This window comes from Struthio camelus, chromosome 6 (genome assembly GCF_040807025.1).
Source record: "Struthio camelus isolate bStrCam1 chromosome 6, bStrCam1.hap1, whole genome shotgun sequence".
In the NCBI taxonomy this organism is placed as follows: domain Eukaryota; kingdom Metazoa; phylum Chordata; class Aves; order Struthioniformes; family Struthionidae; genus Struthio; species Struthio camelus.
Window position 1 is genome coordinate 24056108 of NC_090947.1, and position 22584 is coordinate 24078691.

Below are 22584 nucleotides of genomic sequence, written 5' to 3' on the forward strand. Positions count from 1 at the left end.
TGCTTACAATAGGTTGTGCTAGAGGAGCAGACAGGGTTTTACTGTTGAGGAAGTTAGCAGATATTGCTTGCAGGAAAGTTTCTCTTTTAGTTTGGCTGACGTCTGGGACAATCTATATTATATCTGAAACAATTTAGTTACGGCATTAGTGCCCTGCGTTTGTGAAAGAAATGCGTATTTGTGAAAGAGAGCACTCTACTTTGTTCCAAGTAAAAATTAAGAGATTTTACTCGTAATTTTTTTTTCCTCCAGATTTCCAGTGAAGCCCTCACTAACATCAGGACTGTAGCTGGGATAGGAAAGGAGAAGATGTTTATTAACAGTTATGAGAAACACCTGGAAATACCCTACAGAGCTGCAATCAAAAAAGCAAATGTTTATGGAATCTGCTTTGGCTTTGCCCAGAGTATAGTGTTTATAGCCAATTCTGTCTCTTATCGATACGGAGGGTTTCTAGTTGACACCGAAGGACTCCATTATAGCTTTGTGTTCAGGTAAGAGTGTGCCTGGAGCCGGAAACAGGCTCCTCTGCAGCACGCGCTGCTCTCAGGGAAGCAGTCGGTTCCCGACAGGCTCCCAAGACAAACATTTCCCCTTTCCTGCAGGGTGATCTCCGCTATTGTGACCAGTGGAACTGCCTTGGGAAGAGCGTCTTCCTATACTCCAAACTATGCCAAAGCCAAAACATCTGCTGCACGTTTTTTTCAGTTGGTTGATCGGCTTCCTAAAATCAGTGTTTACAGTGATAAAGGGGAAAAATGGGTAAGACTGAGGTGTCATTCAGCTCAGTACAAGCCCTGAAGTTGCAGAAACAATTTATAAATCAATGAATGAGGATCATTGCTTTGCAGGAAGATTATGCTGGCTGTATACTTGTTATGTGTCTTTGCGCTTTTGGAAGCAGTGAGCTCTGTACTAAACAGGAAGAGTAATGTAAAGTGTACCTATTAGGAATTTCTCACTATAACATTCCTATAAATTGGAATAGGACCAATTTGGATGACTCACAGAATACTATGCTTTTTCTTTCCGTTCCACAGTTTTCGTATCAATCTGATCATAGCTAGCTTATAATGGATATTTTCCAGTTTAACATCAAAAAAAGTTGAGGGTATTCAGGAGGAAACTCAACTTTGAGTCAGACAAAATGAAAATGCTCCATTTTGAATTGAATTGAATTGAACTGAAAAGTCAAAACCATAAAATACAGATAATTCATTTTTCATTTAGACTTTTTCAAAATTAAAGGAATTCTTGAAATATTGTTACGAATTAAATACATTAAATATTTTGCTTCAGACCATGAAAATAAAACATCTCAGTTCCCTTTCAGTCTTTTCTGAAAAGATTTTTTAATAAATCTGGGAAAACTGGAAAGTTGACCTGAATTCACATGTTATCTTAACATTGCAAAGTTCAATTGATATTTTTAACCAGAGAAACCTTTGTGTATGAATGTCTTTGCACCATCATCAAATTTGGACATACGTGGTGTCTGTGCTGAAATAAATAATTTACCAGTTTACAAAGCAGTCTCATTTCCAATAGTTGCAGCTTGCCAGTGCGGTAAGGGAAAGTATCAGCCGAGCAACAACGTTATGACTAATGGCTTCATCTCTGGGTCAGCCACATCAATAAGTTTTTAAATCCTTCTTTCTGGGCTAATTTCACACTCGCTAATGTCACATTTTAAATAATAGATGCAAGAACAGAATTTGAGGAAGAGTTGTTGTCTACTTTACAACTTGGTTTTGATCTCACTCTATTTTCTTTCTCAATTTTTTTAACCAGGATGATTTCAAGGGAAGCATTGAATTTCTTAACTGTAAATTCACATACCCTTCTCGGCCTGATATTCAGGTCCTGAAAGGACTCTCCGTAGCTGTGAAGGCTGGACAGACTCTGGCATTTGTTGGAAGTAGCGGATGTGGTAAGAGCACCAGCATCCAGCTTCTGGAGCGTTTCTATGACCCTGAGAAAGGAGCTGTGGTAAGCAAAGGGGATGCGCATTGTCTGCTATTGTTTTCAGCAGTGTTACAAGGACTCTTCTGAAGGTGTCCTACTGATCAGCCTAGTAGTAGTGGTCTGTACCTGTGCAGCTGGGATCTTTGGCTCCTTCTCAAACAAACATAGACTCTTCTGGCAATTCCCTGAGTGCCATCTCTCATGCATTCAGGCAAGATGAGAATAAATACTGCAATCTTTAGAGGTGACTTGCATCATGTAGGCCGTAGGCACTCACCTTGGTGGCTCCTGTGTGAAACACATAGTGTGCTGTTGACATCATGAAAGCACAGGCAAAAATCAAGCCCAACTTGAGCAACAAAGAGGCTACAACATGCCTAAATAAATAGTTTCAACATGAAGCTTCTTTGAAGGGGGAACTTGTTTAACTTCATCTTCTAGTTACTCAATTACCGATAGCTTAAACAGCTTTTGTATCTTTTCCCCACATAAATGCTTAATCAATTTGATTTCTTTTGCTTTAGAAAAAATAAGTGTGTTATTAAGCCAGAAATCCAACAAAGCATATGTCTTGCATTTAAGCAAATAGTTCACTAGGGCTTAAGGTTAAGCAAATGGTTTAGTGCTTGGCTGGATCACAGATATACCCAGAAAAAATTCATTTGCTGTGCACAAAGAAGCCAAATGTGAGCAGCTTCTTCAAATTAAATCAGTCTTGTTTGCATTTGGGTAAGATGGCCACATTTAAAACTGTAGGGCTCATTTAGTTTCACTGTGAATTATTTGGGTTTTGCAGGCTGTTGTTCTGGAATGATGTTTCAAGTTCTCTTCTATTTTCTGGCAGTTAGTAGATGGACATGACACCAAGAAAGTAAATGTAGAGTTTCTTAGATCAAATATTGGAGTAGTATCCCAGGAGCCTGTGTTATTTGACTGCAGCATTGCTGATAATATTAAATACGGCAGTAACACCAAAGAGATAACAATGGAAAAAGTCATAGAAGCAGCCCAGAAGGCTCAGCTGCATGACTTTGTCATGTCACTGCCGGAGGTAAGTGCACTTGAGGCCTTGGCTGTGGGACTAAGGGCAGGATGCTTTCGATTCGTTGTAGTGGGAGCTGGGTGGAAACAAATTAAAGTAGCTACACACATACACCTTGTATCTTATTTTTACAGCGGTAATAGTAGGAGCAAAGAGGGTGTCATGAGCATTTGTTGTGTTCGTGAAACAGCTCTAAACTAGGAGAAAAGGAAAGATTTTTCAAAGCAATGGACAAGAAAGACGAGAAAGCTCAGTTTCGTGGTCAAAGCGTGACACTGAGTCAGGAAATACAAATCCTGTTTCCAGCTATGGCAGATTTTGCCTTGCCTTAGACCAAAATATTTGAAACTGAGGACTTGCATGCATTTAAGAAGTATTTAAGTGCACTTAAATCATGCATAAAAACATAAAATAGATAAATACAGTTTAGGTGCCCAAACAAAACACTTGTCCAGACAATTCTTCAGGCACTTTCAGCCTCTTCCCCCAAATCTACTTTTGCCTCAGACAAATTACCCATCATCTTACTATCAGCTTTCTCTTCCAGACCCACCATCATGCTGCCTGGACCCCCGTGTCACGTGGACTGCAAGGCAGGGTTCAATGTCTCCACAAACATTAGTATCACTCTTAAATAGTAATTTTTGCCTTGCCAGGTTTTTTGAAGAAGATACAACCATGGTCAGAACGCTTGTCTCTCTCTCTCCTCCTGCTATTCCTTCAGTTAGTGTACCCGTATGTTTGTTCACATCTAAATAAAAATCTTTCTTTTGTGTATTTTTCAGAAATATGAAACTAATGTTGGGGCTCAGGGATCCCAGCTATCGCGTGGGCAGAAACAACGCATTGCTATAGCTAGGGCCATTATACGAAATCCTAAAATATTATTACTGGATGAAGCTACATCTGCCTTAGACACAGAAAGTGAAAAGGTAAATATGCAGTGAAAAGAAATAAGGGAATATTAATACAATCGCTTCCAATGCCCTTTTCTGTTCTGTAAAGGCACCCTGCCCTACAAGGACATACCTATATGACCTAAACATTATTCCACATTCTTAGTTCAGCACTGTAACTTTAATAATCTTTGTGAAAAAGGGAAGCACAGCCACAAAAATGATAGCCAGCTACAGTTGCTCTTTGAGTGCCAATACAGAGGCAGCACTTTTTAGGTACTGGGCATACTAATTCCCTGGGTTTCAAAGCTTGCAGTGGGAATGTTTCACAAATAGAGCTTCTGTGCATCAAAAAACCCAGGTTATTCAAGCATATGGATGAAGAGCATGAACGTGCAATAAAACAGCAGTGAGGGGCCTAGGGACTCAGGTAAGAATTTGCTTGGTTTAATTATACTCAGAGATTAGAGAAATGCTGGGAATTTAAAAACATATCCATGCTGAAGCATGTCAGCTGAATGAAGGCCTTCTATACAACAGTTTTACGTTCTACTGCTGTGTATATTTATCTGTCCTTTCCTTGTGCTGGTGTTAGACTGAGCTCATGACCCAGCAAAACAGACCGTTAACCTAACGTTTGATTTAGCCTCAGAGTCACTTTTAAAAGTACTGCATGATGTAGTTAATTAATCTGAAACAATCAGATTTCTCCAGGGCTGGTTCCCAAGCTGATTTACCCATTTGCCCTCTGATATTGTGTGTGCTCCCTTTAGACTGTGCAAGCAGCGCTGGATAAGGCCAGGGAAGGGCGTACCTGCATTGTCATTGCCCACCGCTTGTCCACGATCCAGAACTCTGACATCATCGCTGTCATGTCGCAAGGCATCATCATTGAAAAGGGCACTCATGATGAACTGATGGCCAAGGAAGGAGCTTACTATAAGCTTGTTACCACTGGAGCCCCCATTAGCTGAATTACTGCCATACTAACTTTGAAAGACTTATTTTTTCCCCTAAACAAATACTCTGTGGTAGGTATGTGTATGTTGGTACCCCTTTGTGCTACAAAGTGCTCTACAATATTCTGAGGTATGTGGTACCCTGAATGTATGTAGCCTTCTGGATCAAGCAAAGCCTAGCAGGCCACATGCAGGGAACTAAGCGTAGGCTGGTGTATCCCGGAAGGTATCTTAGCCCACTGCTAAGGGAAAGCAAGCCTGAAAATAGGCCAGCTCTTTGGTAAGCCGGGGAATTGCCACCACCTGCAGTCAGATTGCACAGTCCTGTCAACCAGCCATCAAGGAAGACTCTGCTCTGGTGTTCTGGAAGCTGCCACTTCTCTAGGTAAGCTGTAGGAATAAGAATGATGTAATGGAGGGATCAGGTATCTCCTGATGTTCTGGTTTGCAGATGATTACAACAGATAGATACAGTTAGTGTGGCTGCAGAACTCCCCCTTCCCACTGCCGTACCCTGCCAACTTCAGCTCTGCTGCTGCAGGGAGGGCTGGCTTCCTCTGAGGGCACCTTCATGCTGACCCTGTGGAGCCCAGAGCTCGATGTAGCAGTACCCCATTAAGTATTTATAGAAAAGGCAGCTTCACTGTAGTAAGGAAAGCAGTCAAGAGGAACAGAAGCTGGTAAGGCTCATTTTCCCTACGCTCATCACTTTGATCAAAGTTGTAAAATATTTTTGAATATGAATAAATGCTTTATTTCAATCAATGTAAACTCCTGCAGTTAATCTTCACTGTTGTTTAAATCTCTTCTACAGAAAGGATGGTGGATAATATCCTGTTTTCATTTTGGGAAAGGCAAGACTGGCGTCTTTAAAAAAGGGCATAAATATTCAACAAAAGTGGGGAAAAAATTAAAAATAAGGATTAGCCATGACTAGCTATTTGTTTACATTGAGCAGAGTTGATAAGCTGAGCAACAATTCATTGAGGACTGACAAAGGTCAGGAAGGATCATCCTCGGGTAGAAGCTTGTATCTATAACAGTTTATTATAGGATCTACTGCACTGTTCTCCAAAATATGTTATTGGGTATTGTCTACAGGAATCTTTTAGTGACTAAGCTCTTGGGGATTTGTCCCCAAGATAGACAGATAGTCTAAAAAATTACCATTTCAGAATTTAAATCATGACTTGGAATAACAGTGTGTTACATGGAAAAGGCATTCTCAGCATCCTGCAATCTGCAGCTTGTGGGGTTTTTCCCCCTTCCCTCCCACTTTAAGACATTCTGCCTTGGTGCGATTTGTTGTAACTAAGTAACACAACAGTAGCAACTGCTGAAACTTGAATAAAACTCAAATAGTGAACACTTTATTAGAATCCATCTCTTAATTCCAGGCAACCAAAACAATATTAAAATTTTTGTGCAACTCCATGATTACAATACCTTCATTAGAGCCTAGTGAAATCATGTAATTGACACTAAAAAGCATTTTTTTTTAAATGAAGAACGCTGTGTTTTAATCCTTCACTGAAAATGAAAAAGGAAGCTGTATCATTGGCCTTCAGTTTTAATCTTTTGAGCCTTTTGTATAGTTCAGGGCAATAATTAGTTTGGATGATTTAGGACTGAAACTACTGACAGTCAATAACCTATTGACAAAAAGCTTTAATTTTCAAATGGTGGATACAGCTTAAAAGGAAAAGGGAACTAGAACCTACAGACAAGATTATATCACCTGAACGCCATTTTCCCCCATCTTTTTCTTGAACCTACAACTTCTGTGAACTATCAACAGTGGTAGAATAATAGTTCAGATAGATAATGAAGAAAAACAAAAACTCATTGCTATGTAATAAAAATTATGAACAAACTCAGACATAGATTAAAAACTCAGGTGTCTTTAAATGACACATGCTTATCATACAATCCTAGATAATAATTAATTTATACTTGTATTTAAGGCTATAAGGAAAAATAACCACACTGTAATAAAACCTAGAACTACTGTGAGTGCTTATGCCATTTTCTTTTTTCTAAAAGACTCCACCAGTCTTGGCCCAAATTACATCAATAAATCATATTTTATATTGACTCTTGTGCTTTAACACTTTGTTTCTCCCCACAGACATGAAGTATTTGTAGGTATTTAGCTCATGTCTGTATCAATGCTCTGCTTTACAGGACAGAGCTGTTGCAAAAACCCATGCAGTTACCCTGCCCCACCTGCAAAGGCACCTGCTCGTTCCAGCTATCTCCTTGCAGCAGCACTGACATGGGCCTGGCTGGGTACTGCCAACGCTAAGCTGCTCTTCTTCCTAAAGTAAATCCTATTTTTAGCCGGGGGGGGAGGGGGGGAAGAAGGGCAGGCTAGTGAATATTAGGAGCTAATGTCTATACCTGTATAACAGAGGCACTCAGAGTGTATGCCAAAAGCTGTGTGCTGCCACACTCTTGGGTGCCACTCCTGCCACCTCACAGCTGCGTGCTAGTGATCTGCACAGCTGTAAAGGCCTTTCGTACCTTTGCACAGAGACTAAACTGCCAGGGGAGCAAACATGCTGTGTATGGGCAGGGGCAGGTATTTTAAGGCAGGGCCTGAATAACAGACCCTAATAGGCTCCTCAGTGCAGAGCTGGGCTGGCAGGAGCGCTCTGCTTTTCCTCTGCAGCCACCGCACTGGTAAGACCTCCCAGGCTTGCAACTTGGCAGCAAGAGCCCTGAGCAGAACCAAGTGAGTTCGCCTACAGCACCAGCCCTGCGTTACTAGTTTGGGCAGAGCTAGCTGACAGCATTGTTTGGTGTCTCTGCATGGTCCCATGGTAAATGTATTATCTGGTTTGCCAAACACCTTATTGCTCTGGATAAACGTAGCCATGACATTGTACTCATACAGCAGCTGACGAACCGCTCTGCAAATATAGCGCCTGCTCCTGGAGCAGGAACACTCTCACTGTGGCCACGGAGAGTCTTCCCATCAGGAAGGAGTAACAGGGGAGGAGCAATGGAAGAGCTGCCTGTTAGAAGAAGTGAGTAATATGAACTGGATGTAAAACCAATTTGTCCACCTGTTTGTATGAGGAGCGAGGGCACCTTTGTTTATAACTGCTACTTTGCATGACTCAACTACTGGTGGCTAGCAAGCGTCTTTTCTGAAGAGGGATGGAAGGACTTCAAGAATTGCATTATCCCAGTGGGGACACCTCCATGTCAGGAATACAGGATTAACTTTCTCCTGGGATCCCATTAATGGAAGCAGGAGGACAAGTGGAGCACTCCCTGCCCACACACTTTATTAAGTAGAAAAATCATAATTCAAAGGGGGGGGCTCAGTCCTTGTTGCCCAAACGAGGTTGAGTAGCTCAGCCCATCATCAAGAAAGTATAAGCTCAGTGTCTGTTCAAATTATTAACAGTTCTACAAACAGCTGCAAAAGACTAATGAAGTTACAGTTCAAGCATTTAACAAATTGAGAGTTCTTAGTTAAGGTGCCATGCAATCTTACTAAATAAGGCTTGAAGTATAACCGTCAACTGTGGTAAATTCACTAGCGCCTGAGTAAGGAATATGTAGACCGATTTCACTGTAAACGAGGAGTCAGCTATTTAGTTGATACAACTCTAAGGCTACTTGTTTATTTACCACGCTGGAAAAATGCTAAGTTGTTTTTAAATTTCTGGAGTCGTCTTTTGAGACTCTTCAGACAACTGCACAAGACTCTAGTTCAACACACTACAGCTTCTCAGGAAGCGTCTTGTTCTGCTGGCATCAATTTACCATTAACTTCAGAAATTTGTTTATTAATAGTTTAATTTATTTAGTGTTCCTATCATTCTGTTCTTGGTTTAAGTAATGTTTTAATATGTACAGAAAGACTACAAGGCGGTTCAGACAGGAAGCTGGTCTTTGTCCCATTCCCTAGCATGCTATAGTTACAGGTTGAATTAATTACCAACTTCAAGAGAGCAAATAAGAGCCCATGTCTTCTTAGGTATGTGTACCAGCAGGCCCAGGCACGGGTGCCGTAGCCGTAAGGGGGCTGTGTACGGAGGATCCCCTAGGGTCAGCTGTATGGCGCGAGGAATAGCAGCACAGTTACACCAACCTTCATGCATCTCGTGGTGCCTCTGTAGGCCACCTCACTGGTAGGAGTAACAAAGCACAGAGCAAATTGAACGTGGGAGGAATCTTTGTCATAGTTGTCTTCTATTTTTCATTATTTGTCTCTAGTCCTATTAGCTTAGTCTCACTGTTGCCTAAATTTTTAATAGTCATAATTATATAAATTCATTGATTTCAGGTCAGCTGCTGTAAGAAACAGAAATTCAGAGAATCATTAAAGAGGATACCAGAAGATATATAAAACAGAGTATTCCCCAGTCTTTTAAAAACACATTATTACTTTTTTTTTTAAAGTCAGAGTAGCCTTAACAGAATCTTAAATAAGGACGCATGTTTTGTACTTGTATCATCATGTTCATTCCCAACTGTTTTCCCAATTAAGTAAGATTCTTTCCATTTCAGTCATCCTACAAGTAACTGGAAGTCTAGAAGCTGTATTACGCTTATATCCTTTCAACCTTATTGCTATCAGATCATACATGCACAGACTTCATTAGGGCATAATGTAGCCTTATGCTGCTTGTCAGTATTATGAGTTGGTATCAACAAAGTATTGCTTAGGGATTGTGCACCGAAAGGGAATATGCAACAACAGGTGCTTAACAATCAATAAAACGGAGAATACTTGGCTTTACATATTTACAGCATCAGTTGTATATAACAAACATATATTTAACATCAGTTAATATTTAATATTAGTTACTTCTGTGCTCGAGTAAACCAATCTGACAAAAATATAAGCTTGCGATGATTTACTCTTCAATCCTGTTTTCATGGTTTACACAACCACTACCAGTGATTCAGGCTTGTGTCTCTTGATAGGAGAAAATTAGATTACTTTTGCAATACAGGAGAGCATGAACACCACTCTTGAGGCAATATGCTGACATAGAATCTCACTACTGACACTTTTCTTCACTTGTCCTATGTAGATGTAGAGAACCCACAGATTTGTTACACCATATTCATGCTTTTTCAGAAAATCAAAGGTGTCATCTTTAGCATTCATGATGTATATGACCATTTTTTAAATAGTAAGAATGACAAAAAAAATCACACAGTAGAACAAAAATATATTCTGTAGAGTTTAACTGAAATACTTTTTTTTTTCCTTAATCAGAAGCTGTTTTGCTCAGGAAGATCAGTAACTTAAATTTAAAGAAAGCCTTTTTTATAACTATGCTGACCTTTTTCTCAGTATCTGGGTGCAGCTGTACAGTTATAGGTGGTGTGATACTGTCACACCATTATCTAATATTTTAAAAGACAATATCTATATATAAAAAAATGGAATATTGAATACCACTGTATACAACTGGGGCTTGAAGCTCCACCTGGTTGGAGATGGACAGAACTAAAAGACCATCAAGTAGCTAAACAAAACTAGTTGATTAAACTTTGGCACACCCCAGCGTATTGCTAGAAAACTATACTGCGTTGTCCTTCCATGCAATATTTCTAGGAATAGAGACAACAATTAATATTTCTGAGCTGCCAAGGTCATTCTTGGATGTACTGATTTTTGATGTACTGATGACTTACAAGGAGTACATCAAAGATGTGGTGGCATTGCCCCCACCCAGTTAAAATGAGTTAGCAAAACTGCCTTGGGTGGTGAGGGTTTCTCAAAAAGTTCACAGACATCCGCAGATTGCTGACCATTTGGAAACTTTATTTAATTTAACTTCTTTTCAGCTGTCCTCATAAATAGGTGGACACAGTATGGAACCAAGGCAACTACAGTAAGAGGCATGGCTGCGCTCTTACAAAAAGAGAGAATGTAGAATAAATACTCAGTATGAGTAGGTATCTTAACAAAGTTACACAGCTGCAATGTAGCTAAAGAAGCAGCTGTACACAATATCCGGAAACTTATCTTGCAGCTATTTTTACCTTTGCAGCTTGTGATGAACATTTCAGAATTAATACCAAGACCTAAGCCAAAGAGCGCACCTAAATTTCTCACCAGTCCAGCAAATGGAGTTGTGTCAATGTTTATCCAGTCTGGGTTGGCACACCATTTCTTTGCCTTTGGAACAGACCATAGCAAGTCAATATCAAGAAGTTTGAGGACTAGATAAAAGCCAAGGGCAAAGATGAAAAGAAACAAGTTTATCTTGATGTACATTCTCAAGCTTGCTGTCTGAATAGCAGGGGTATGCTCAAATGCTTCTGCCACAAGCATTCCTGTGGATTAGAAATTCAGTGTTACAGCGAACATCACACTTTTAAGAAGCACTTTTTACAGTCTGCTATAGAATTGAGTTTTCAAGACAGAAGAATATATATATATATACATATACATAGACACAGACACTTTACCATTTCTGTGGTAAATGACAAAACATTTTCTCCCATCCAAAACTGCTAATTTGGAAAAAAAAAAATCAAGATGCCAAGCTCTGCATGTATTTGACATGAGAAATGCCTTAGGCCTGACTGCATCTCCCAGATGACAACCTATCAAATACTAAGTATAAAGTAGAACGCTCCTCTTCTAGAAGAGTCTCTGTTCAAAGACTGGCCCCGGATATGCAGATTTCAACACCAGTTCCTTGTGCAATGTGTTTTAGATGACGCTGCTTGAGCAGGGGGGTTGGACGAGATGATCTCCAGAGGTCCCTTCCAACCTTGGCCATTCTGTGATTCTGTGATTCCCACATGGACTTTAAGTGTGGCAGGAGAAGACACAGAACACAATCATCTTCTTTCTTATTCATTTCATCCTGATTGTGCAAAGGAGAGCTGGACTGCCAGCTGTAATCCAGTGCTGCCCAGAGTGCTCTGCATGTATGAAAGAGTGGGAGAGGCAACCCCCACTCAATGCTCTGGTCACCTTCCTTGAGATCAGATAGATACTAAAGAGACTGTTCATAGTCTAAACTCCCTAAATACCAATGTGAAACATGCTTAAGTAATTTTGAAAAATACATTTGGGTCTTAAATCACTGAGGAGTTCATACTGCTAATTGGGCTTTTTACCTCTGTTGACTCAGGTTTCCGGCCCTGTGCTCATCCACACTGCATATATGCTGGTTTGCTCCTGCACTTTTATTTGAAGTGAACCAAACAGCTTCCTTCTGAGAGGAAAGTGCAAGATGCACAGAAGTTTGCTCCACGGTCCTTGCCACACAGCACAGGTGCAGATCAGCTCAAAGCCCATTCTAATAGATAAGCAGTGCAGATGCAACCAGGGCAAACCAGCTAGCACTAGTCTTTAAGAGTGCGGACTAATGCAGTCAGCATCAACTGGCACATGGGAAGGGCTCACTCCCTGTGTGAATCACAGGGACAGCAGATAAATACTGCCTTGCAAATTTTACCTTTACATTGTCATCAAATCCTTCATCTCCCAGAGAGCACAGAACACCATGACAGCTGCAGGCTTAGTAGCACTACTAAAATTCTCTTGCCTTTTTTTTCACGTCAGTATTTTCAGCTTTTGCATATGTGTTGAAAAGAAAAAAAAAAAAACACCACCAACAAAAAACCCAATTAGCAACATTACCAGCAAATACTCCAAGAATAACTTGATGAGGGAAATGTGTTGCTATGAACACTCTTGAGATACACACACTGATCTGAATAATCCAAAAAACACTCCAGAGGAATGACCACGTCAGTCTGAGAGAGAGAAGGAAGATGTTTCAAAAATAAGAACAAGAAATTGTATTTCATCTAGTTTTACTCAGTGCAGGTTTAGAACTGCAAAAGTTTATAGAGTTGGCTGATTAAAAATTGGAAGTCAGTACTAAAATATTAGCAAGTGTAGTTAATCTTGCAGCCACATCCAGGGCTGCAGGAACAAAATGAACAGTCATTTAAGGCCTGTGACACTATCATGCCTTAGCAATATAAGGCATCAGTAGCAAGTTAAATTAGTATTACTACCTTCAGTACACTTGTCATTGTGTAGGCATATTTAAACTCAAAAGATCATTAACTTGGTCACAAAATTCACGTATTATGGGAACAACATTGTCAAGCCATCAAAGCAGTAATAAGGTTTCCCCACAGAGCTAAGTAACACACTGTGAACAGTGAACTCTGCCAGCATTTTGTGCTTTTGCTTTAAAACAGGGTGAGAATGACTACTCTCAAAGCAATACGTTTATGTACTGTTAAAAAGCTGAAACAAGTAAAGACAATTAATAGAACTCAAGCTTTCCAACACTGAAGACCTGTTACAGCCTTTAACAGGAGCTGATTCAGAGATATGTTCATGTCATGACTGTAAATTAATGAAATATTACCCTATAAACATGCATATATCCTCTTTATATTCTGTTTTCTCCAGCTGAAGCAAATCATACTGAAGGTATTTTTACAAAGTGGACCAAAACAGACTGAGAATAGTTAGTTAAAATAGGTCCATTAAAAACATAGCATGTATATAAAGAAACATCTGTATGCGTGTTAGAATAACGGCAAGACACTGACCTGTGAAGAGTAACTGCTGATTTATCTTTCCATCCTACCGTGTAGCTAAGTGCTGCTGTGACCATTACATACCAGACACAAGAAGATCCCATCGCATGCCCAGATGGGCTTCCTAATAAAAATAAAAATGAAAAATTCAGGCTCTAAAAATGATGACTATAATATCTGGCATGTAGAAAATGTCTATTAGCACCTAAATGTCTACTCAAGCACCTAATCATTTAGAAAGAAAATGGTTAATAAGGCCTGAAAGAACATCAACTGCTTCTCAGAAGTTTATTTTCTCAATGTGATCTTTTCAGAAAACTGATCTATAGGAAATCCAGACTATTTGTCAGACTATGAGTAACAACTTTCTCGTATTGGTGTGACCTGGCATGTTGACTGGAAAGCATAGTATTTTTCCATTACTTCGATCTGGATTACGATAAAAAAATAGAGCATCTAGTTGTTACCTGGCTATTAATGCATTTACAACATTATCATGTCTATACAGCTTTAATTACTCATATTTTTTCCCCAGAGAGTGAAAGGAGTATACAAAATGTGGGCTGACAAATTTGAGTAATGTGTATTTCTCCTGCTTATAGGGAATGTGTCAAACCCTGCACTATTTCTTTCATATACCTCAGGTTATGGCATACCTCAACTAATTGTGGTTGAAGACAGCTCGATAAATTTGAGCAGCCACAAGCCTAATTTAAAAAATACTAGTGCTGAAACTTGAGCTGATACTTTGGCAAAATGCGATTATAAATACTAGAACCCCTATTAGGGCTGTAGTATACAATGCCGACTTTACATATGAAAATGAGATAGGTTATGAACAAGCTACCTCATAATTAAAGGTAGCAACAATTGGCTCTTTGTAATATTCTGAATTATAGCACCAGCATAACTTTATATGGCCCTTCAAAATTGCCTTTTATCTGCTTCTCCAGTCTTGAAGTCATTAGCAATTGGTATCATGATCAGTGTCTTCTTAGTAATATTACAGTTCACATTTTCTGTAGTTCTGTAATAAACTTAGAAATATATTTGAAGTATGATGGAAGAACTGTTTAACTTTGATTTATTTTACAAAGTTTAAGGTGTTGTACAATGTCAACTAGCTTGGCCACAGGTTATCAATAGAACCAGCACTATGCAATGCTGTTGTAATACATTAGACTAATTGGTCTATCCACGGTAGTCTATAACAAGAAACATACAATCATATGGAGATTGACAGCCACTTCTTTTTATTCCAGGTATAATAATGTATGGTATAATTTATTTTAGTTTAGTGAAGTAAATTTTCATCATGCTGGAAGTAATATGAAGCAGTAGCGAAGTTTCCACATCTGTGAAAAACCTCTGAAAAACCAAAGTGCTGCTGGCATGATGCAAGGGAAGGGATTCCTAAAATTATTCTATCCCTTCTTTTCACTGATAGTAGGGCTCTGTTTCACCATGTTTACATTCAACAAAAGAGAAAAAGGAAAGGAGAGAAAATTAGATTCTTGGAATTTGTTTGTATCAGACTGTTCCAGCTTGGCTTTCTGTGCAGACAACAGAGAAGTAAAAGGGACAGGGTTATTTCACTGGCAGAAGAAATCATTTTGGCTGAAGAAAGCGTTATGACACAATGCTATGGACATAGATCGCAAAGCAGAAGAGTATTTTAGCAAAGCAGTAAAGCAGAAATTTCTAGGGAAGACAAGCACAATGATTTCTAGCTACCTACACTTATTTTTGGTATTCTGCTAGGAAATTTCTTTAGTAGTCAGGTTAGCAATTCTTTTTTTAATCTCATAACAAATATGCATGGTGACTTCTAAAACCCCACAATAAAACAAATTTCACTGACTGATAAGCAAAGCATAATGTCACATATCAGTTAGAAAAGCCTCTTTTTTGTTCTACGTTTCATAGCCCATCTGCAGATTACCTACTAGATGAAACATAAATTCCACCCCCAGGTTTATGTTTTGAAACGTTACAAATATCAGAGAAAAGACAGCTGCAGGGTTTTGGATCAGTTCACTGCAGAAATACAAATCAAATTCAGGTCCTAGCTTGCTTACTATGCAGTCATATAATAAACAGTCCCCTCAGCTTTCCCTTTGTTCAGCTGCAGAGTTTGTACTTAACAGGCTTTTCTCACTGCTGTGGCCACTTCTCTAATCTTTTCATATAAATTGCATGTGTAGAAGTGTGAAGTACCATGTAAGCTCCCGCAGCAATTGTATTCACCCTCCATTAGTGAGGAACAAGTGAGTGACAGACGTGGTCTACGGCCAAGGGCAAATATGGAGGTGGGAGAAAATATGGTCATTTTAAAGTGCAAATAGGGAATCAATATGACGGTGGTACGCTTTGGATAGAAATAGGAATGGCTTGTTATTTCAGGAACAAACTTGTGTTTCAGTGAATCAGAATGAAACATACTGACTGGGTCCTAACGCAGGGCTTGGAACTACGCAATGCTGAACGGTCTCAGTTCTAAAGTCTTTTGAAAAGATCTAGAGGACCTTAATACTTTGGGTCAGGCCCCAATGAATTCACAATAAAGACGGAGAGAAAAATCCTTAAGAGCTGACTGCAGATCACACATAGTGTAGGCATTATTAACCCCTGTCTGATACAAGGGCTAAGCTTCTTGTTTGAAATTACAGTAGGTTATAATGCAAGATATTGCGAACAAAATGCAGCTCTGCAATCTACTTAAAAGCATGCCATGACTTTGCCAAGGCACAAAGCACATTCATTTCTACAGTCAGTATTTTCAGGTATAATGAATTAAATTGGCTGGGAGCTAACTGACTGAATTTAGTTTACCTAATTTCAGATATTAGGGTTTCACAAGTTCATTTGAGACTTCAGCATTATTGCATTTGAGTTCCACAGAGGAGAGAGAGAGATACAAAACAGGCAACATAAGTGAAAATGAAAAGGTTTGTTTAAAAAAAAATATATATATATATATTTTTAACTTTCTGCTAACTATCTGTGTACACACACACACACACACACACACACACACAAACACACATTCAGTGCCACTGTTCAGTTGACAGTACAGCAACCAAATAGCACATTTTATCTCTTCCTTATTTTTTCTCTTCATATGTTTTGACACTGTTCTAAAAATAAGCTCTGAGATTTGTACATCATATAAGATCTTCTTACACAGCCACTCTCACAAAACAGCCACTCTCTTTGAGTGTTACTATCTGCATTAGGTGCACTAGTGTAATCTCCAACAACTTCTTACCTGGCCCAGTTTCACATGTTATAGGAAACTGTTCAAGGCATGGGCTTGACTGATTGGGATAAATCATTGTTTCCTGTACCCACCAGTATGGACGATGACCAAATAAAATCCTGACAAAATAAAAAAAGCACAAACTCAATTAAAATAATTTTATGTGAAAAGGCCACAACAAAGCATGATAAATAATCTTACAATGTATACAAAGAGCTATATTACCAAAGCTATCCTCTAATAGGTCGTTCTTCTAATCCTCTAATAGGTTTTTCTTCTCTTATCAAAATGTCATTTCAAACATATCCTAAATATCCTCATTGTGAAGTCCTACTTTATAGTTACACAGCAATGTCTTCTAGTACATCTATTCGAGAATGTCTTCTAAACTTGAGGCACATATAATCGCCATCATTAAGAAATATCAAATTTTAAAATAAACACAACTTCTTACCATTTAAATATGAGGTTGAACCAATCACCAATGACTGCCACCCATATCATTTTAGTACCAACCACTTGATTGAGCTGAAACCAAAGAGGAAAATAAATTGAGAATATATTCCGGGGATCACCAACATGTGACATGAAATTAAGGAAGTCCTGGTAAGCCCTGTAATCCTTCTGTAAATACTGAATGATAAGCACCCCATTGCTATGAAGGAGATCCATCTTAAATTGATTAAACTGTACTTGAAATATAGTAAAGTTCCTTTAATCTTAAGTTTCTAATGAGGGAGAAAGAGAACCATGGAAGGGAGCTATTAAAAAATGAGAGAAAGTGATTGACGTTGCCTTTATATTGTATCAGAGTGGTGTACCAGCCATTCCCGGAACACGTGACTCCAAATCTCTGAGAAAGCACATGAGTCTGCTAACACTGGAAAGCTTTCCTGTTTGCAAATTTTAATTGGAGGAAACTAAGTGAGCTACATGCTGATCAGCAGCAAATTGTGGGGAAAGTTTTGTGGAAACACAATGCATGACTTATGCAATCCTTTGTATGAACAGTTGGAACATGTTTGCTTGAATTTTTTCACAGTTCATTTCTCTGCAGGATGGACATTAGTGATGTGTATACTTGATTAAGTGTTGCCTGTATAAAGGACAGAAAGAATACACAAATAATTGGTCTTTGCAGAAGTGTCACTGAAACTGTACATTTTAATTTGAGATATAATTTGGATACCACGCTGTGTCTAATACTTGACACAACACATTTTCAGTTATGAAAAACACAGTCAGCATCCATACATCAAAAATGCTGCTGAACACTAGATTTGTTTTTTAAAGCATCAGTTTTCTCAAAACAATGAAAAACTATCCTTTCCTTCATACAAGAAGCCATGTTAATCCAGGACACACTGAAGATGAAATCTCAGAATCGTCTCATTCAGTATTGCCACTCTCTCGTATTACTTACACTATGCAAGCACTGCACAATGCTGCCGAAAGGAGCTGAAGCACAACCTGCAATCCCCTCTGTCCTCCACAGCCCTGCAGGCACGAGTCCTGCTTAGCAAATCAGAACAAGGTCAGGTATGGATGATTATGAGTATTTCCATGAAGTATTTCCAAGTGAAGCACTTGGGTTCTACAAGATGAATAGCCAGGAAAAGCTCATGAGGAAATAAAGGTTCTGCCTGATAGTGGGGTTTTAAGAGTATGCAGCAAATAAATGATGAGGTTCTATATTGAATGAAAGGGGAAAAGTTACCAAAAGAGCACTGATCAAAGCACAAGAAATAGAACGTGATCATGTACAAGGGGCCCGTATTAAGGCCGGCCAAGCAGACAGGATTTAACAAGTTTTCCAAAGCTTTTCCTGGACATCTTACTTTGCTCTTATCAGATCTAAATCTGATCAGCACATCAGATTTACAGACCTTAGTGCTGATAACTGTAGCATAAGAAAATAACACGTTCTTCTGGGAGGTGGCTATACAGGAAATATTTTTTTCTAACGAGATTAAATGGATACCAAAAGTCTAATGAATGAAAACATCATTGGATCAGCAAGAGCATAAACGTCAGTGCTTTAACGGGGTTTAACATTCAGATATGTCTTCCATTAAAGATAATCTATGTTTCCAAAACAGTTAAAGTTGGAAAGTAAAGGCAGCTGCATGTGTTCGCTGTGCACTTTCCCATCAGTGCTTTCTCCATGGCACTTTAAGCTAAACTAGGCACGCTGCAGAGACAGGCATATGAACCACTGTTGTTGCTGAAGAGCGACTTAACAGCTTAACGTGGCTTTAGTCAGGGAAGTCGCGTGGAAACATTAAGGAGATTCAACAAATTAAAGGGTATGATAATTAAATGGACTTAAAAGACCTCTTTTCCTCATACGATCTCACATTTACTTTAGCAATTAAGTCTGTTTTTAGAAACTTTTACCAGATTCAAATCTGGCATTGAGCCATGTATGATTGCTTCACACCTAAGTTAAGAAAGAAATTTAAATGTGTATGTGCTGGTTCTGAATAATTGCTCTAATATTTTTGCTGAACATTAAGTGATTTATTCACTTGAATTGGTATCACCTGATTTCAAAGAAATTCCTCTTAAAAGCAAAATTTCAAGATGTTTCAGCAATAAATATTTCCTAGCTCCTTAGCTGCAGGTAACATGGAAATTGTCTCTGATTCAAGTCAGCAAATTAGCTGACTGTCAGTAGTTATTATTTGGGGAGGTCTATGTCTTGCTAAGCCCTATTGCTAAGGGGTGGTGGTAATCCTATTGCTCTTCAAGGTGTCCAGAAAGGCAACTGTCATACAAATGAACCAGTGAGAACTAATTTTCCCTCTCCCTTTCCCAAGAAATGGCCTGTTTAGAAATCTCTCTCTCAAATAACGTTTATATCTCGTTATTAGAGAAAATATCATTTTGCTACAAATTTCTCCTTGTATTTCTCCTTGAAAGATAAGTAGACCTTACAATAACAAAAAAATTACTCTTGTACATGTCCGAGTTTGCTTTGCAAAAAATGTGAAGAATCCAAGGTTTTCTTCTATTTCTCACAGAACCACAGAATGGTTGAGGTTGGAAGGGACCTCTGGAGATCATCTAGTCCAACCCCCCTGCTCAAGCAGGGTCCTCTAGAGCATATTGCCCAGGATCCCATCCAGACGGGTTTTGAATATCTCCAGCGAAGGAGACTCCACCACCTCTCTGGGCAACCTGTTCCAGTGCTCTGTCACCCTCACAGGAAAGGAAGTTTTTCCTCAGGTTCAGACGGAACTTCCTGCGTTTCAGTTTGTGCCCGTTGCCTCTTGTCCTGTCGCTGGGCACCACGGAGAAGAGACTGGCCCCATCCTCTCGACACCCTCCCTTCAGATACTTGTTCGCATTGATGAGATCGCCTCTCAGTCTTCTCTTCTGCAGGCTCAAGAGGCCCAGCTCTCGCAGCCTTTCTTCAGAGGAGAGATGCTCCAGTCCCTTCATCATCTTTGTAGACCTCATTCTAGTTTAAAGAAGAAGAAATAGCTTTAACAATTAGTGTAAATATCAGATCAGCTGGTGGCAGATTAACAGTCACCTTATGTCTAGTACTTAGTTAAAACAGCAACTGGAATTAGATAAACCTAATTAAGTATTGTTTTGTTAGGAAAAGTATTTTACAACAAGCGGATTTCCATGAAGATATAGTTTAATGTCCTTACAAGAGACCGGCTAGTACTCAGGTCACCTTACAGTCCTGTTTTAATGCCACAGTTGATATTTAATAGTATCAGAAAAATTGCCTCTCTGACACAGGATATGCAGGACCATTTCAGTCCTGCAGGACTTTTTACATACTTGAATTATTTATGAATATAAAAATACCCACTCATTTTATCTGCTTGGATAGTGTTGTATCTGCTCAAACTGAACTCTCTTCAGACATAACTATTCAGGCATGCTTTGGTTCTCTAGAAATTTAGTTCATAAAACATTTGAAAGTAGCTCTTGGCAATATTTCTGTAAATAACACCTTTTAATATAAATATGATGGGTGCCATGCTATTGATTTTCATGTTAAAAGATTTCACTAGTGATCCATATGCTGCTGCTTATCCTTCTGCTTAGACAGAACGATAAACACCTTAGATATAATGTGGGGACACAAAAAAACGCTGTTAACAGCTGCAAAAACTGCAACAATGTAGCAAACATAAATTTGCTTTATTTTTTTTCTCATGTTCTGACTGTTTCAGGAACTTCTATACTTATATCTTCGACATATGAGCCATCATATTTATGAAAGCTGCCTTAAAAAAACCCCCAAAACACAGCTTTAGAACAGAGAGCAGGAAGGTGTGGAGCTGATAGCCACATCACTGATAACTAGCGAGAGAGGCACTTCAGGCTGTTGTGCCTGCAACCACCTAAGATCATACTTCATTCAATAGGCAGGTAACATGAGTCATCTGTTGTGCGGCATGAGATTTCAAGCCTGAGAGACTAAAGACTTTCTTAGCTCTAGTAACCACCAAAGAAAAGACGAAGAAACACATTTTGAAATACTATATTTAATAATGTATTTAAACTCTAAAAAGGGCAACTACTTCCTTGATAGGCTTTTTTTTCCCTCCTTTTTCTCATACAGCATTGCAAAATGCATCTGTAATGCACTCAGTCTTTTGAGGTCACTTGAGATTATATATGTAGTAAAACTATATTTGCTGTATTTTAGTAAGTGGAATTGCAAGGAAGAGTAGCGGCATTTATAAAAACGTCAGAATGTGTGTGCAATAAAGTTTTTAAATCAAAGTTTTTGTCTTGTTTTCATAAGATAGAATTAAGGTTTGGTCTTTACATGATCAAATGAATTCTTAGTGGAAAGTACAACCTTTTGAAATAATAACTGTTCATATAAATAATTTTTATTTCATTGATAGTTCCTTGATGCATTTTCCAAGACACGCAAAAACAGAGCCTGTCCATCAGTCTATATATTCTTGGTAATCATTCAGAAACAAAAATCATGTTGATGAACCACAGAAGGAAGGATAAAATGTTTACAGCTACTTTACACCTACAGATCAAACATTACATAACTGATATCAGATGTTGCTAAGCAAACGGTTTGCAAGGGAAGGAAAACCCATCAAAGCAAACAATTTCTAAAACACTGTTAATGGAGGCCTATGTACCAGGCCTACCTTTCTGGTACATTATGTTTTGTTAATTGAACAATAACATTAATTTCCGTGTGATTGTTTTCATTGGCACAGGACCAGCTATGAAAATTAACTAGCAATTTAGTAAATTCACAAGTAAACACTGTATACAACAGCTGACAGCTATTTTCTTAGGTATGACTGTTTTCCAAATGGAACTGCTGAGAAAATGAATCTTATTTTTAGACTTGGGAAGAGAAGAATCTCTGAAGAAGCTCCTACTTGCTTTCTGGATTTCATTCCCCTCAAGCGTTCCTCACTGGACCATGCAGCCATAGGTCAGGCTTCTTTAGGACTGGACTGACCAGCAGAGGTTTAGCAAACACTAGCATGAACCTGTCCCTTTCTCTTGGTTCTGGTATCTTAATCTAATCTTTCCTAGATACTACACTACTACTCCCGGATATGAATTTTACTGTGCAAATATAGGAAATTTAAAGATAATCTTGTTTGCAACATGATAACAAAAGGGCAGACTGCCATACTATACAACACTTGCTTATACATGTAACAGTGTAAGTGATACAAACAATGCATGGAATACAATTCTGGCAAGTTCCTGAATAACTGAAATCTAAGAAATGCTAGTTATTATGAGGAGCTACATTTTAGAAATCACAAACTATGGTGAAGTTTAATGGCGAATAAAAAGTATGACTCAGTCTACAGGGTGCATAAACTGCTAGCAGAAATGGAGTACCGATACATAAGGGTGACAGCCTGGACTACATTTCTGTTCCCTTTCCAGTAA

General features: G+C 38.8%; 2 protein-coding genes across 10 annotated transcripts in view; one reads left to right on the forward strand and one right to left on the reverse strand.

Moving 5' to 3' along the window:
* Positions 1-5633, forward strand: part of ABCB11 (ATP binding cassette subfamily B member 11) — a 74684-nt gene extending 69051 nt beyond the window's left edge. For all 9 annotated transcript variants that reach the window (XM_068948679.1, XM_068948678.1, XM_068948682.1 and 6 more), the window contains 6 exons: positions 253-494; positions 606-762; positions 1792-1989; positions 2810-3016; positions 3793-3939; positions 4677-5633. In XM_068948679.1, the coding sequence (XP_068804780.1) occupies positions 253-494; positions 606-762; positions 1792-1989; positions 2810-3016; positions 3793-3939; positions 4677-4877 (1152 nt within the window). In that variant the 3' untranslated portion in view covers positions 4878-5633. The remainder of the gene's footprint in view (positions 1-252; positions 495-605; positions 763-1791; positions 1990-2809; positions 3017-3792; positions 3940-4676) is intronic.
* G6PC2 (glucose-6-phosphatase catalytic subunit 2) overlaps positions 5222-22584 on the reverse strand; it is a 33924-nt gene continuing 16561 nt past the window's right edge. The window contains exons 5-11 of the mRNA XM_068948684.1: positions 19839-20134; positions 18095-18183; positions 17126-17199; positions 16681-16790; positions 13425-13536; positions 12493-12608; positions 5222-11171 (exon numbers count right to left, since the gene is read on the reverse strand). Of these exons, the coding sequence (XP_068804785.1) occupies positions 10660-11171; positions 12493-12608; positions 13425-13536; positions 16681-16790; positions 17126-17199; positions 18095-18183; positions 19839-20133 (1308 nt within the window). The 5' untranslated portion in view covers position 20134 and the 3' untranslated portion in view covers positions 5222-10659. The remainder of the gene's footprint in view (positions 11172-12492; positions 12609-13424; positions 13537-16680; positions 16791-17125; positions 17200-18094; positions 18184-19838; positions 20135-22584) is intronic.